The sequence below is a fragment of the Argentina anserina genome, chromosome 5, assembly GCF_933775445.1.
Source record: "Argentina anserina chromosome 5, drPotAnse1.1, whole genome shotgun sequence".
Taxonomy (NCBI): Eukaryota; Viridiplantae; Streptophyta; class Magnoliopsida; order Rosales; family Rosaceae; genus Argentina; species Argentina anserina.
In genome coordinates, this window is record NC_065876.1 from 13,188,013 (window position 1) to 13,204,799 (window position 16,787).

At 36.4% G+C, this 16,787-nt stretch overlaps 2 protein-coding genes and 1 long non-coding RNA gene across 4 annotated transcripts; 1 reads left to right on the forward strand and 2 right to left on the reverse strand.

Annotated features, from left to right (window-relative positions):
- Positions 1-2,060: 2,060 nt before the first annotated feature.
- LOC126796181 (transcription factor MYB39-like) lies at positions 2,061-16,276 on the reverse strand. 2 transcript variants are annotated; one of them, XM_050522947.1, is made up of 3 exons: positions 15,969-16,276; positions 15,145-15,873; positions 2,061-2,089 (listed from the first exon to the last, which is right to left on the reverse strand). In XM_050522947.1, exons 1-3 carry the CDS (start codon positions 16,232-16,234, stop codon positions 2,077-2,079), a joined length of 1,008 nt encoding a protein of 335 aa, XP_050378904.1. In that variant the 5' UTR covers positions 16,235-16,276; the 3' UTR covers positions 2,061-2,076. The 2 variants fall into 2 exon arrangements, with proteins under 2 accessions (XP_050378904.1, XP_050378903.1); XM_050522946.1 differs by lacking the exon at positions 2,061-2,089 and adding an exon at positions 14,616-14,879.
- Positions 5,384-6,477, reverse strand: LOC126793786 (transcription factor MYB39-like). The gene is made up of 2 exons (XM_050520410.1): positions 6,212-6,477; positions 5,384-6,116 (listed from the first exon to the last, which is right to left on the reverse strand). Exons 1-2 carry the CDS (start codon positions 6,475-6,477, stop codon positions 5,384-5,386), a joined length of 999 nt encoding a protein of 332 aa, XP_050376367.1.
- Positions 9,549-10,677, forward strand: LOC126796203 (uncharacterized). Its single transcript, XR_007672322.1, has 2 exons — positions 9,549-9,878; positions 10,003-10,677. It is a non-coding gene; the product is annotated as an uncharacterized LOC126796203 (long non-coding RNA).
- Positions 16,277-16,787: the final 511 nt, after the last annotated feature.

Consider the following 16,787-nt stretch of genomic DNA (forward strand, 5'->3'; position numbering starts at 1 on the left):
AATAGCAGTATCATATTATATGTACCAAACTATAACTGTCTAGATCAATCAACTCTAAGGAACTAACACTAATAATGATGGGAAGTGATTAAATCCTACTTATTACACTGCAAGAGGTTGTTATAAACTACTCAAGATTAGCCATCACAATCAACCAAAGCGACTACATGATTTGGTTTGAAACCCATTCCAGCCTTCCTATTACAAATCTCTACCATATACGATACCCATTCCTAATCAACAATAACAATCAAACAGAACTACATCATATCACAAATTAAAACCTGTTCATACGAATTTTGGCACCCCCAGCCCATATATGAAAATTAATCATTCTAAGCTGCACCAAAAAAACCCGAAGACTTCATCTCATCATAAGACTATGTCGATAACGAAACACATCAACCAGAATAAAAGTCTTACCCTAAGGCTGAGAACTAGAGTGCACCATTGCATTAGTGGTAACAGTAAGAGAACAATAGCTCTGATCAAAAGCTAAAGAATGGAAGCAACCATATATCCACCATAATTATCCTGCAAATTTAAACCCGAAAAACTCAATTAATCGGTTGAATTCAAAAGTAGTCTCACATTCGACTTAAATCTTCACAAGCTTAACTAACAACTGAAGTAAACTCAGGTTTAAGTCTTGCTTAAAATTCAAAACTAAGTATACCATTTTGCAATAACTAGGTTGCTGATCAAAATCAAAACCCTGAAGCAATTCACAAAATCAAAGAAGCATCAAAGGCAAATGAAACGGAGGAGAGAGAACGAACCGGAGTGAAGTAGGAGGAGTTGACAGAGAGGAGGGAGATCTCGTCAACCCTAAACCCTAAAACGACGATATGAGAATTGGACTTTGAGAGCAAGAGCCTGGTGTGGCAAGGAGCCTGGGTCTTTGATTACTGAAATTAAAGAGCCAGACATCGAACTCCTACGGCGAAAGGGTCTAACAAGGCTCTCAGAGTATCCATCAAGATCATATATGAGCAAGGCTCAACAAGGCTCTCGGGATTCTCATGCTCGGAGGATGTCGAACAGTTGGGTCGGGTGAAGTCGGATTCAAAACAAGTGGAGGCTGGTGGTGAGTTGCTCAATGATGCAGAGGTGTGGGTCAGAGATCCTCTGCATTGCACTAACGGATTAACCTAACAGTTTTGATTTTCGTTTGACTTTCTTTATGAACCAAAACTATAGATGAAATCGAATGGCTGAGATGTTGCCACATCACGATGTCGTCATTATTTTCAAACCTGGTGTATGAGAAACCAGGTATATAGCAGAATTTCCCAAATATGACCGATGTTGCTTCTACACTAGCTGCCTATTTTGTAGGTTTGCTTGTGTGTTCATCTTCACAAATGTACATCTCTTTGATGTTTAACGAAATCATTATTTCTATGTTGCACTTTTGAAGCTGAATTCGACTTAATTAGGTGGTTTGGTTAGAACTTGGTAATTGTTCTTCAGTCAATAGTGTTTAGCTTGTATTGCACGTAAATAATCTCACCTAAAATATGGGTGTTGTAATATGTAACTACTAATATGACTTTTAGTGCTTTAGACTCATTTATACTTTTATAGGATATATCAACTATATATTTCTATATTTTACACACATCCACGTACTGATGGTTACACTTGAGAGGCTCATCAGGATTGGCGAATGAGAAACACCATTGTTGTGTCTTAGAAGTTGAAAATGCCAGTGACATATTGACATGCTATAATATGGTCAAAGCCTTAATCAATTACTTCAACCAACTGATATATATTATCATATTATATAAAAGAAATTGTATTATAAGAATTGGAGCAACAACAAGTGTCTGCAGGTAGTACAATATATGTACTTAAGGCTATTATAAGTAAATCTTCTGTAAATAAAAAGTCTAATTACAAGAAGTTGATGGTATCTTCTTACATAGCTGCATCAGACAACTAATTTTTGACAAGCAATAAAAAACAAAGCTTTATTAATGAATAATGAATGCAGTTTGTATTCTGTATGAGATTGAAAGTTCTTCAAATCGATCGATAAGGGATATCTTCTAAGTGCTATATCGAATGTGGCTATGACATTGATCTGCAAAACAGAAAGAAAATTACAAATGTTAATAAGAAGAGAAGAATTGTAATAACCCGAATTTTCGAGTTTAGATTCTTTTAATTTCGGGCAATTATTATGCTTGTAATTCGAGTAAAATCGCATTCTACGCCTTCTCGTCAAGGTCTTTGCGAAATGAATTGATTTCGGAAATTTAAGGCTGAAAAACGTTACGTTTCAGTGGGTCAAGAGTTAACTTTTAACACGTCGCTCATCTCTGAAACGTCATTCACGAAAGTTTTAGAGCTCATCGATACGAGTTCGTAGACACGTGGCACACCTTAATCGGATGTCGTATGTGAAAGTTGTTAGCAACATAAGTCTGGTTTCTGATTTTGGAAAGTTATACAAGGACGTTTTTGGAAACTAAAAATCAGAAAACCAAAAAAGGAAACCCTAGGGCGGCGCGTGGGAGGAAGTTGGGTGGTGGTGAGTGGGTATTAAGCCTACGACGGTTGTAGTAAGAGAATTGTAGGGTTTTGATGGCAGTAGCAGAGGCCACATGCGGCCGTTTGGGCGGTGCATGAGCACCACGCGCGGTTGCTGGAAAGTGGTGCGTGACCCTCACGCGCGCGAACAGTGTTTTCCTGAATAGTATTTCGTGAATAATGTTTCATGAACATTGTTACGTGAACATTATTTCATGAACAGTGTTTGCGTGAAAACAATGTTTTTAACTATAATTAATATTGAACTGTTGTTATGCGGGTCGTTTTCTAAGCACATTGTTATGCTACTAGGTGACCGATGAAACGAGTAAGGGAATCTCTCTTGGTGCCGTAAAAATTACACGCAGGAAATAATGTGAGTAAATCTCACTATGACAAGTCTACCCTTGTCGGTGACTCGTATTTATGATTTCTTTAAATGAGTGAACTGTGACATCGATATAATATAGTGAGTTGTGTATGTGTACAAAAATGATAAATACGATACACATATATGGTTTTCTATATTATATAATGTTACGGTTTTATTTAAATTATGAAATTTATTGTTTCGATTAATTGTGGCGGATGAGACCGGAATGTGAGATAATGTACATTCCGGTGTGATGGATTATTGGCGTGACTTTATATATATTGTCTTGCAAGAGGCGCTTGGTTGTAGTACATAAACATGTGTGGGTTGTTATATTATACGTGGTTTAACATTGAGTCTTGTTAAAACATTTTCTGGTATTCGGACGGTGATGACATTTAAATCGGACCCAAGCCTTGGCTGGGTGTTGGTTACGATCAGTTAAAGTTTTAGTCTGTTTGCCTTGTACTACATGTGGGGTAACTGTAATACCCCGAAAATTCATATCTAATTTCCAATGAGTTTCATGATATTATTAAGTTGGTCATTGTCCAATTTTATTTCACGAGGATGAAAACGAAAGGGTTCGAAAAATTAATTGTTCGGAAACGTTCAATTTGACGAGTCTAAGAGTTGACTTTTGAGTCATTGGGTTTCTTAGAAAACTTCTTACATGAAAGTCGTAGAGCTCGTCGATATGAATTCGTGGACACACAGTATGCCTAAATCGGAGTTCATATGAAGAAGTTACGAATAAAAAGGTATTTGGATTGTTATAGTACAATAACATGAGTGGATTGTTATTGTACGTGGTTTTAGCATTGAGTTTTGTTAAAATGTTTTCTGTCTTCAGACATGTTTTATGTCTTCAGACGTGTTTTATGTCTTCGGACGTGTTGGCAGTATCAGAACCAAGCCTTGGCCGGGTGACAGTTACAATTCAGTTAGAACTCTAGTCTGTCTGCCAGTGTATTGCATGAGGGGTAACAGATGAGTTACATGCGTATGAGTACCCATATTTTTGGAATATTGGGTAACAGATGGGTTGCCCAGTGTCTGATGGCATACTGCATGAGGTGTAACAGATGAGTATCTGAGTCTCATAGTACCTGTATTATAAATGTAATTTGGGTAAACAGATGGGTTGCCCAATGTCTCATGAGCACTTATATTTTCAGATATTATTGGACATCCAGATGGCCGTCCTGTGACTTATAAGTGCATTTATAATTAAATATTTTCATTATTTTCTCTTGTATACTATGTGTTATATTGTTGGTTTACTCATACTAGCTGCAAAGCTTACCGGGTTTTTATTTACAATCTCGGTGCACCTATTCGATGGTGTAAGGGATAGTTCTGCAGGTGTGGATTAACAGAATTAGAGGGTTTTCTTTGAAGATTGTCGAAGATTTCTTTCTGCTGTTCGTGGTAAGGATTGAGTGAATTTTACATTTCCATTGGTTGTGTATTATTCAAGTCAACTGAGTCATATTGCGGACTCAGTTTTGATACATTGTTATGATAAGATGATTTCAATATATTTGAATTTTTTTTAGAGTTTTCATGGCTTCGAATTTGAATTTTTATCATTCGAATTTCGGGGATGTGACAGTAATCATGTGGGCTACCCATCTTATGAGTACACATGTTTTAAAATGACATTTGGATAACCAGGTGGGTTGTTAAAGTCTCATGAGTACTCATAGTTTGTTATGTTATTTGTTACGGGTAACCAGGTGGGCTGCCCGGGTCTCGTGAGTACTCTTATTTTAATATGTTATTTGTTACGGGTAACCAGGTCAGCTAGCCGAGTCTCATGAGTACACATGTTTTAAAAATGTTGATTGTACATTCATTTTGTATGTGATGTATGTTTAAATGCTGGTTTACTCATACGGGCTAAAAAGCTTACCGGGTTTGTGTTTACAATCCCGATGCACCAAATCAATGGTGTAGAAGATAGTTCTGCAGGTGGGGATTAGCAGTCTTGGATAGCTTACTCGGAGGATTACTGGGGGTTTCCTTATTCTGTTGTGGTGAGAATTGAGTGAATATTATATTTCCAATTGTTTTAATATATGAGTGTATTAACTGGTGATGTATTATTCAAGTCGACTGAGTCGTACTGTGAACTCAGTTTCGATACACTGTTGCTGTAAGATGATTTCCATATATTTGAGATTATTTTAGAGTTTCCATGGCTTTGAATTCGAAATTTCAGGGCCGTGACAAGAACATTCGAATGATCGGAAAGCACTAAAAAGAAAAATAATTAATCCATATGAGAAGTGAATAAAGAGAACAAGCTAGAATGCATGATATAAACATAGATCTAGCTAGAGAGGGTTATTTCCGATGCAAGAGAAACTATACGTAAACTTGTTCAGATATTAGTGAAAACAAGAAAATAAAAGAGAGAGAGAGAGAGAGATATATATATATATATATGAGTTGGATTGATATATGAAATTACTGTAGAATATCCTTCCAGTAGGATTCACTTGTATCATCATCCAGGAGTTTCTCCCAATCTTCAAAGATGTAAGTGGGTGATGACTGACCTGCATCTTGAATATCACTTGTGCTCGTTCTTTCAATTCGATTATTGGTGGTTGAACTCCCAGGAGATGATGAAACCAATTCAGGATGTTGGTTCTTAAAGTTCTGCATATCATAGCAGTTGTTCAAGTTGTTGTTCACATTGCTGTTAAATCCTTCAAACCCTTCCAATGTAGTGTTGGATATAGTGTTCAACTCATTAGGAGCCCCAGGAATGCTATCGTGGTTCCATTCTTGATCTTTGACCATGCTACTTGCTCCATTGAAGTTCCCTCCAAAGAGGTCAATGTTCTGAGAACCAAATATACCAATACTAGTCGGGTTATCTATAGCAGGAGCTGCAACTGATGAATTCATAACCTGCATGTAAAGTTTTTGCAGTAACTGCATTTTTGCTAGCTGTGAAGCACTGGCTTGTAGCCTTAGTGCATTGTCCCATGGAGTCCTAGTCATCATGTTTCCAACACTCGCTGTGGTAAGCAACTGTGAAAGGTTATTCAGAAGGTGATTGAGGTCTGTCCTCGGCTTGTGGGTGTTTGGATCAAGTCCCATTTGTAGCAGCTTCTTTCTCATTTGAGTGTTCCAATAGTTCTTGATTTCATTATCAGTTCGCCCTGGAAAATGAGTTGCAATCTTCGACCACCTGATTGAACAGAACCTCTTTAAGAGTTGGGCCTCATTGGTATAAAATACTACAAGTTATGTATTTCAAGAAAGAATACGAGAAATAAAACGTACTTGTTTCCAACAACTGCATGAAGGTTGATGATGATTCTTTCCTCTTCTTCGGAGAATTTCCCTCTCTTGATATCAGGCCTCAGGTAATTAGTCCACCTTAACCGGCAACTCTTACCACACCTGTTGAGGCCTGCAAGCTTGGGGAGAACTCTCCAGCTTCCATGGTTATTTTTGTTAATGAAATCTACCAACTTCTGATCTTCTTCGGCTGTCCATGGACCTTTCTTCAAACCACTTTGATCGTCACAACAAGGGGATCTACCCATTATCGAACGTAATTAATTAAGAAACAAACGATGTGTAGTCCGGAGATGAAAAGTATTGTATGAAGAGAAAGTTCAGTAGGGTTCTAGGATTAGTTTGGACATATATATAATAGAGTTCCTGGTTTCATAGCTAGGTGAATGCAGCATGCAAGTTAAAAATTCCTTGAATTTCTCATGAACTATCACGATCAATATTAATTGCTTGCATCACAGAATACAAGCAATAACGATTGACAGGGTGTAATCTACAAAGTTAGATACCGTTTTGAATTAATTTGCTATCTATACAAGGATTAATGTTGACAGTAGTGTTACGAGGTTCATGACGCATGTAAGTTGCTATAAAACTAGCAGTAGTTTGAGTTCTACTGCAGAAGATATGTCATTTGCTGTTGCCGGCCAACTGGAGAACAATTACGGTTTCAGATTCCACTGAATGTCAGAAGAAACGCTATCATCATACTCTTCTGTGTTATCTTGGATTTCACCTTTGCACTATTGCAATAATTCCATGATGGGAATTAATTAAAGGACAAATGCATGCATGATAATTGAGAAAACTGATGAACCTGAATACATGGAGGCATAGAGCATAATAGATTCTTCAGTTAAAATGAAAACAATTTTGGGGGTGACTACGTACTGCAGGTAGTTACTTGAGTCAAAACAACTTGGGGTACTTCGACCTGTACAATATCAATTTATCGCATTCTAGTAATCTGCTGTTGTCTTCTTTCTTTTATCTTGTATCAAACTAGTTGATCACTTTCTGGTGTTATTTCAGTTGACAAAGTGACAAACCCGGGTGAACTATCAGAAGTAACACTGTAGAAATGCATTTTGCTAACTGATAAATATTTTCAATTTTAATTAGTGGGAGATGAATTGTTATTCAATGTTTGATTGTCTAAAAAGATGATATGTATATATGGTCTGAATTATTATCTTCTTCATCATCAAAAATAAGAAAATTTTCGCCATCTCCTAATTTTCTCCTTGTGATGGTGCTAATTATCTTCTTTACTTAATATCTTCATCTTTAGGCAATTCAATATCACTAGAGTCATGCAAGACATATAGCCTCATGACTAGGTAATATATCTAACCTCCTTTCCATTATATCTTCGATTTTACTAACTTTGCCTTCATGTCGGTATCATCTCACTGATCATCATATTTGTCATGTTCTTATAATTCTTTCAGATCCTTTTCTAAGATATGTAGCAGGGTACTCCAACTACTGCTCTTTCATACACTGACAGGCAGGGTTGATGAATCTTTGACGGTTTTACCAAACATTTTCCTCACGTCTTTCCCACACCATCCAAATTTCATACTCTACGTCACGACTTTTAATGGATCCGAATTTACTAATCTGTATCCTTTAGATGGTCATACCACCAAAGATAATGAACTCTTATATGTACAAATATGATAATTATGTAATACACAAAAATGCGGCTTCTTGCAATTTATACAGACTCGAACATAATCCAATATCAAAGGGTGGCGAGGTTTCTTCACGTCCTAATAATGATTTTAATTATCCGTTAGGATATGTAAAAATAGAGAGTCATTCTAATAAGTTGATGACTTATTCATCTCACCCACTTTCCCAAACAACTTAATTAACAACTTAGTGATTAATTATCATCGTTGTGGAAAAAACACTTAGTGATTATGATTAGAGAAACTCCCTAAAATCAAAGCCACAATTTTCAATCTTGTGGAACAGTGGAAGTGTGAGAAGTGATTCCATATTGAGCTAGTGAAGCTAAGACGTTGTCACGTGGGGCTTCTCCAGCAGTACAAAACCACCAGCGGCTCGTCGGTCAATTCAGCTATTTCCCTCCACTCTCTGTCAATTTATTCACACCACGATCACATACCCACCCACCAAAAGAGAATAGACGAAGGGAACCCATTTTCCTTGTTCCCCTCTATTTCTCACTTCTCTATCAATTTTTAGACCACCCCATGGTCTTCCTTAGTCAAAACTTGCAGGACTTTCCATAAAGTTACCATCTTTCTCTCCTTATCTTTTACCGGGTATCTGAAGATTTTGCTTAATTGAGTTTTGTTTATGCGCCCAGTTGTAGAAGAAAGCAGCCCATTAAAGCAAACAGCAAGTCCCGATTCCCAGTGGTAGTACTTTCATCCTTCACTTATTCTATCCTATAAAGTTTTGATTTTGCTGCATCACATTCTTTTGGATCATTTTGCATGTGTTCTTATTACATATTTGCACGCTTTGTTGGTTTACTTGGTGTGACGGAGAATTTTGTGGATTTTGAGGGCACATGGTGTCTTATTGATAGTTTTTGGAATTGGATATATCTGATCATCAGTTCATGAGTCCTAGTGAATTCTTACTTATTAATGATTACTTTTTGACTATTTAGAACTCTGGCTTGTTGTTGAGTTTACTGGTTACTTTGTGTTCCAGTCCCTTTCAAGTAAAATCGGATAACGGGATTCCCGGTTTTTGGTTAGCAAAAATGGATAAGGAACGAGAATGATATTTTGATTCCAATCCTATACCCACCTATTAATATATTATATATTTAATATAATTAATTAATATATATTTATTTAAATAAATTAATGAACAAATTAAAATAAATAAATAAATATCAAAATATATTTTGTGATTATTTATATGTACACCAATTTTTGACGTAAAGAGATAATTTTGTTATGATATTTGATTTTTATTTCAATCTTTTATATTTTGTGTACTTCATTAGAATATTTTAAATAATGAAATAAATTACTATTAATGTATATTTGGACCAGAATGAGAACTTAATCTCCTAAAGATATGGGTACGAGAAATACCTAGTATCATATTACGTGGATTGGGGCAGTATGAGGATGAAAACAAATTTAGATATGAGTATGGTTTTTTTATTCCCGGCCCTACCATTCCCATTACTATCCCCAAGTGTGTGTAGAGAGAAAGAGAGATGTTGAGGGTATAATAGGTACTGGGTAGGTTTGGTCATTTTAGAATGTAGTATATAAAGCTTTTCACTGTGTAATTTTCATCAGGTAACAATGCCCCTCAATTATTAACGTGTTCTTTCATTTTCCTTCCTTCAATCCTTGATTCTCTGGTTTTAGTTTTGCTTTCAATAACCCATGAATTTCTAACATGGTATCCGATCCGGTACCATTTGGCTTCTTTTTATCCTTTTTGCTTCCGCAATTTCAATTTCATTAGGTTTCACTTTTCAATTTCCCCCAATTCCAAAACCCTAACCTCAAATCTTTGCATATCTTATCCCGTCGTCTCCTCCGAACTAGCTCGGCATTGGTTTTAGACTTTGATTTGCTTCTCTGGTTCATTGAAGCTCTGCCTTCTTCTCCAGTTTTTGTCTATACATATTGCATTTCCAACAGTTGAGATATAGACTTAAACTTTCCTCTATTCTTCCTCTAGGAAACGGTGGAATAAATTGAGTAGGGTTAGATATCTTCATTTTTTTTTTCATCTGATAATTTCATTTTTTGTTCATTATTCAGGAATCTCATGAGAAATGACTGGTTTCAAAGCCATTATTGTAACTATAGCTGTAACAATGAAGTGGGGAAAACTCTGAGCAATGATGGGGATGATGGTCCTGTTCTTATCAGAGAAGAGAAATAACCCAATTCAAGTTTAGAAGGCCTTATGGTTGTGGCTACTGTTGGGTTGGCGGTATTGGGTGATTGGAATTTGCTTTATCAGCTTGGCTATTTTGTGAAACGGGAATAAATTGGGCTTTGGGGTATAGAGCTTAAATGGTTCGTGGTTGTAGTGTTAGTTCTTGACAGCAACATTACATGCAGTTCAGCATTGAACATGTATATTCCATTTGCATCCACCAATGCCTCCAGAAGGTACTTATCGCAATACTCTGCTGAATTTTGGCCTTTGCAGGATAGTCAAGTTGCAATCTGAGGTTTTGAGATATTTCCTTTTGTAGAAACTGTTCTAATTTGTGCCATAGGCACCTTTTAGTAATGAATTTTGGCCGTTTTGTTATTGTTTTATTGTTTATTAACTTCTGTTGAATTTATAGAATTTTATGATACTTTGTTACCCCAATCATGGAATAATTTCCTTTGTATAATAGTTGTTTGATGTGAGTCAACTTGCGTGGATTGATAGTATTTATAGTTCTTAAATTGATATGATGGAAGCTCCTTTCATTGGTAGTCTTGTGCCTTGGAAACTTGATTTTTCCAATAGGAAAAAAGAAGCATATAATGGGAAAGTTCCACGAAGTCCTTACCTAGTTTCATGACATTGATCTTCTATTCTGTAATACCAACTTCCTTAAATTGTGATAAGTAATTTTCTGGTCATATGATACAAGTGGATAAAGAGAAATTGGCCATGATCATAAGCCGATTTTAAAGTTCAATGGTGTTTGGTGTTCATGGAGTGGACTTGTGCATGGTTTGGAGGTTTTTCTTTTAATTTTGCAGAATATGTAGGAGCAGCTAGTGTTTTAATTTATCTGAAATTTCCCTTTGAATATTCTTGGGACTAATGAATGTGAAATAATTTGCACATACCATTGCATGTATATTTGGGTGATGTAGGTTGCAGGGAACACAGCTTTTATTATATTTTTGATTAATGGGTTTTGAGGTAAAACAATAGATCAGCAGGATCGTGAAACCAAACTGGATTTGGGATAAAAAATGTGTTTTAGATCTCTATAGGTTTTTTTTATTGACTTTGAATAGATGGCCATAATGTTTTGATATCATAGCTGTATTATTCTTTATTTTGACTTATAGCACTGGCATATGTAAGCACATAACATGTCTGATTATTTGCCACCTTAAATGTTGTAGTTAATCTGTACGTTATGGATTGAATGTGCACGCTTTCTGGGTTTAGAATTCCAACACATGTTAGCTGGCTGTCGAAAGGTTAGAAAATTTTAGTATGTTTCCAAAATTTAAAGTACACTGCACTGTAGTTGTATTGCAAATGTTTCTATTGTGGCAGTGTCAAAGTTACTTACATAGTTACCTTAGATGAGACTGATAGAAATCTGTCTTAGCTGACTTTACCCAAGGTCACATACGAGTCTTAATCACCAAAGACGATTCAAACATCTTTTGTGTTACATAATTTCACGTGTTGTGTTGCAAATGTTTTTTTTTAGGTAGTATTATTTTGAGACAATCTATGTTCTGAGCAAAACTTCTTTCTGCATCTGCATATATATTGAGCATCTACGCATTAAGGATTGTGTTAGGTTTAGACTTAGACAAGATTAGTATCAAGAATCAATATGATAACCAGCAGGATAAAGAAAAATGGAACAATAAATTAAATCTGATTCTGCAATAGGAGTGGAAAAAGTTACCAAACGTTAGCTGAGATGAAAGTTAGTTTTCTGCTGGTTTTATTCAGAAGGTGCCAACAAGATTAATGATTTGTCTTGGACTCTTGGCTCAGTATAGAAGATCACAGAGCAGAAGCTTGTTTGTTGTAAATGTACTGTCACAAGGTAGCACTAAGTTTGCTAAGTATGTGAACCGTGATTCAAGTACTATTGAATTTTGGGTTGATAGTGCTAAGGGGTGGATTAAAGGCTTCTATGTTTCCTTTTGCAATTGATTCTTTTATCACTATCGGTAAGTTCTGAAATATGAACCTTGCCTCTGCATTATTTAATCGATTTGAGTTTTCATGATGCTGAATATTTAGAATGTTCCGTCCTTGAACATGTTTCAAGAACATTGGCACTGGATTGAATTTTGTGATTGGAACTGAATTGACTTACTGTTAATTATACATTCTGTTCAGGTGATTCTGCATTTGGTATGTTTAGCTCATAGGAAATCTGCTGAGGAGTTTGTTGTTTAAAGAAAACTAATTATGGTACTAGCTGCTTGGGATTTTTCACAAGTCTATTTATGATATTCAATATGAAGAGATATTTATAAAGTAATTTTTTTAATATTTGCTAAAACTAATCAGGATTGGTCTAATAAAAAAAACTAATTAGGATGGGTCATGCTGTTGCAATAGATAGTGAGGTAACTAAGAATATATTAGATTAGTCCCTTGAACCAAGTTACTGGCGTTAGTGATTTGGTTGGAAGTTCTCCTGTGGGTATTTTAGAGATGTAGTAGTGTTATCATATAGTTTATGGCAACTTTGAACAAAGGTGAGACTGTAACAAAAAACTGCCGCCGATCCACGAGTTCGGTAGTATGAGCCAACTTAATTGGCAGCAATTAAATTTGCAAGTCCTAGAACCACTGGCATCTTAGCAAAATCGCAATCAAGAGGCTCTACATGTCCAGTTCCGCCAATTGTAGAGTATCCTCGTGGGTCTCTGATGCCCTCAACCTCGTCTCCTTTATCATTCTCACCAAGGTCTGGTCCCTTGAACATTCTTCTTTAGCCATGTATGGACCAGCAGCAGGATGAGGCCAATGTTGCGCAGGACTTGGTTGCTTCCTTGGCTATGAGAGTGTACCACTGACCTCAGTTTCACAGTTGCTTCCCTCCTTGCAAGACATTTCATCTTCGATGCTACTTCCCCTGCCTGAGCCTCATCTCATTCTCCAGTAGCTTAGCTCTTAATTTTCTGTACCTTTTCTCTTGTCAAATTTTTAAAAGAGTAAAATACTAAAATCCATAGAAGACTGAACAAGCTAGCCAAGTCTTGTCATCTTTCCCCCTCTCCCATTTGAACGTCTGTTTGACTGTTTGTTTTCGGCGATATCACCACGGGTTAAATTTAAACAAACTTGTGTAGGACTGATTCCCTTGCTAGTCTATCAAAGAAAGATGTCTTATAACTACCCCTTGCGGGGGATTAGGATTTAGGAGGGAGTTTGATATCGATCCAAAATAAGATTCTCTCTGCTCAAATGATGGTGTCAGCTTCTTGTTACATTTCTTCATCTATCAATGAAATAGATGAATCTACTGAAGTAGTTACTTCACGGTATTTATTAGTTTATATCTTAGCTTTCTCTGCTGAAGTTCAATCACAGATGGAAACATATCTTGCACCCTGCCAAATGCAAGTTTATAAGAGATTTGTAAAATTACCTGCATCACTAAGACGCTAACACATGAAGGCAAAAACAAACAAAAAAACACCATCCACAATGTTCGTCAATCAATAATTGAATTCCCAACAACAGATAGCATTGAAATTGAAACTGTTCCAAGTAAACCAAAAGGGACATGGATTCACTGTTAGGCCAACTAAAATAGTCCTAACTCCAGCCATACCTTACTGATCAAATTATGGAGATGGCGACTAATTCTCGATACGATGCCTTAATTGTAGACTTTAATTCAATGCGTAATGTGAAATTAACCGTTTCACTAAGCAATCAAAAATAACAAAAAGTTAGGTGAACATTGGAGCACATTGTACCAAGGTAGTGTTTTAGATATATATGCACCAAGCTTAGTACCAATCATATATTACCATCCTGGTGCATACCCAAGAGACTCGGGCAGATAATCGAGACATTACGAACCGGCAGACTTATGGAAGATGTCCGGCAAAAATTCGTGTGATCGTTAGGTAAAATTGGGTGTGGTAAATACTGTCACTTTAGCTTACAGAAGCTAAATATGACCGATGTTTGCTTCTACACTAGCTGCCTATTTTTTAGGTTTGCTTGTGTGTTCATCTTCACTGATGTACAGCTCTTTGATGTTTAACGAAATCATTATTTCTATGTTGCACTTTTGAAGCTGAATTCGACTTAATTAGGTGGCTTGGTTAGAACTTGGTAATTGTTCTTTCCATTCAGTCAATAGTGTTTAGCTTGTATTGCACGTAAATAATCTCACCTAATATGGGTGTTATAATATGTAACTACTAATATGACTTTTAGTGCTTTAGACTCATTTATAGGATATATCAACTATATATTTCTATATTTTACACACGTCCACGTACTGATGGTTACACTTGGGAGGCTCATCAGGATTGGAGAAGGAGAAACACCACTGTTGTGTCTTCGAAGTTGAAAATGCCAGTGACATATTGACATGCTATAATATGGTCAAAGCCTTTATCAATTACTTAAACCAACTGATATATATTATCATATTATATAAAAGAAATTGTATTATAAGAATTGGAGCTACAACAAGTCTCTGCATGTAGTACAATATATGTACTTAAGGCTATTATAAGTAAATCTTCTGAAAATACAAAGTCTAATTACAAGAATGTGATGGTATCTTCTTACATAGCTGCATCAGACAACTAATTTTTTGGCAAGCAATAAGAAAACAAAGCTTTATTAATGAATAATGAATGCAGTTTGTTTTCTGAATGAGATTGAAGAAGTTCTTCAAATCGATCAATAAGGGATATCTTCTACGTGCTATATCGAATGTGGCTATGACATTGATCTGCAAAACAGAAAGAAAATTACAAATGTTAATAAGAAGAGAAGAACATTCGAAGGATCGGAAAGCACTTAAAAAGAAAAATAATCAATCCATATGCGAAGTGAATAAAGAGAACAAGCTCGAATGCATGATATAAACATATGGATCTAGCTAGAGAGGGTTATTTCCGATGCAAGAGATACTATATGTAAACTTGTTCAGATATTAGTGAAAACAAGAAAATAAGAGAGAGAGATATATGAGTTGGATTGATATATGAACTTACTGTAGAATATCCTTCCAGTAGGATTCACTTGTATCATCATCCAGGAGTTTCTCCCAATCTTCAAAGATGTAAGTGGGTGATGACTGACCTGCATCTTGAATATCACTTGTGCTCGTGCTTTCAATTCGATTATTGGTGGTTGAACTCCCAGGAGATGATGAAACCAATTCAGGATGTTGGTTCTTAAAGTTCTGCATATCATAGCAGTTGCTCAAGTTGTTGTTAACATTTCTGTTAAATCCTTCAAACCCTTCCAATGTAGTGTTGGATATAGTGTTCAACTCATTAGGAGCCCCAGGAATGCTATCGTGGTTCCATTCTTGATCTTTGACCATGCTGCTTGCTCCATTGAAGTTCCCTCCAAAGAGGTCAATGTTCTGGGAACCAAATATACCAATACTAGTCGGGTTATCTATAGCAGGAGCTGCAACTGATGAATTCATAACCTGCATGTAAATTTTTTGCAGTAACTGCATTTTTGCTAGCTGTGCAGCACTTTCTTGTAGCCTTAGTGCATTGTCCCATGGAGTCCTAGTCATCATGTTTCCAACACTCGCTGTGGTAAGCAACTGTGAAAGGTTATTCAGAAGGTGATTGAGGTCTGTCCTCGGCTTGTGGGTGTTTGGATCAAGTCCCATTTGTAGCAGCTTCTTTCTCAGGTGAGTGTTCCAATAGTTCTTGATTTCATTATCAGTTCGCCCTGGAAGATGAGTTGCAATCTTCGACCACCTGATTGAACAGAACCTCTTTAAGAGTTGGGCCACATTGGTATAAAATACTACAAGTTATATATTTCAAGAAAGAATACGAGAAATAAAACGTACTTGTTTCCAACAACTGCATGAAGGTTGATGATGATTCTTTCCTCTTCTTCGGAGAATTTCCCTCTCTTGATATCAGGCCTCAGGTAATTAGTCCACCTTAACCGGCAACTCTTACCACACCTGTTGAGGCCTGCAAGCTTGGGGAGAGCTCTCCAGCTTCCATGGCCATTTTTGTTAATGTAATCTACCAACTTCTGATCTTCTTCGGCTGTCCATGGACCTTTCTTCAAACCACTTTGATCGTCACAACAAGGAGATCTACCCATTATCGTAAGAAACAAATGATGTCTAGATCTGAAGAGTGGTGTGTTGAGAGAAAAGTTCACTAGGATTCTAGGATTAGTTAGGACATATTGTTGAGATTGCTTGATTTATAGATGCAAGTAAGAAGTTATTCAAACAGTGATGTCATTTCATTCAATTCGTTTTCGTTTTCACGCTACCATTACAAATATTACTTGGTTCCCAAAAACAAGTAATGACGATTGACAGAAACCTAGAAATTTAAAAACCATTTTGAATTAAATTACTGTCCATACAAGGATTAGGTACGTAGTGTAATATTCCTCTAATGTTGACAGCATACTGATGTGGTTGATGAGGTTTGTAAATTGCTTTAAGGCCACCAGTCAGATTTCCATTGGGTTTAAGACTCCCTGAACCATAAGCCGGTGCCTGTAGGGTTTAAGGTTTGGAGTGGTTTTGTCTGTTATGAGAGGGAAGTAAAAATGTAAGCGACACGAGGGAAAAGCAGATCAAACATGTAACATAGAATGCATTGTGTGCTACTGCAGAAGATGTGCTGTCATTTGTTGTTGT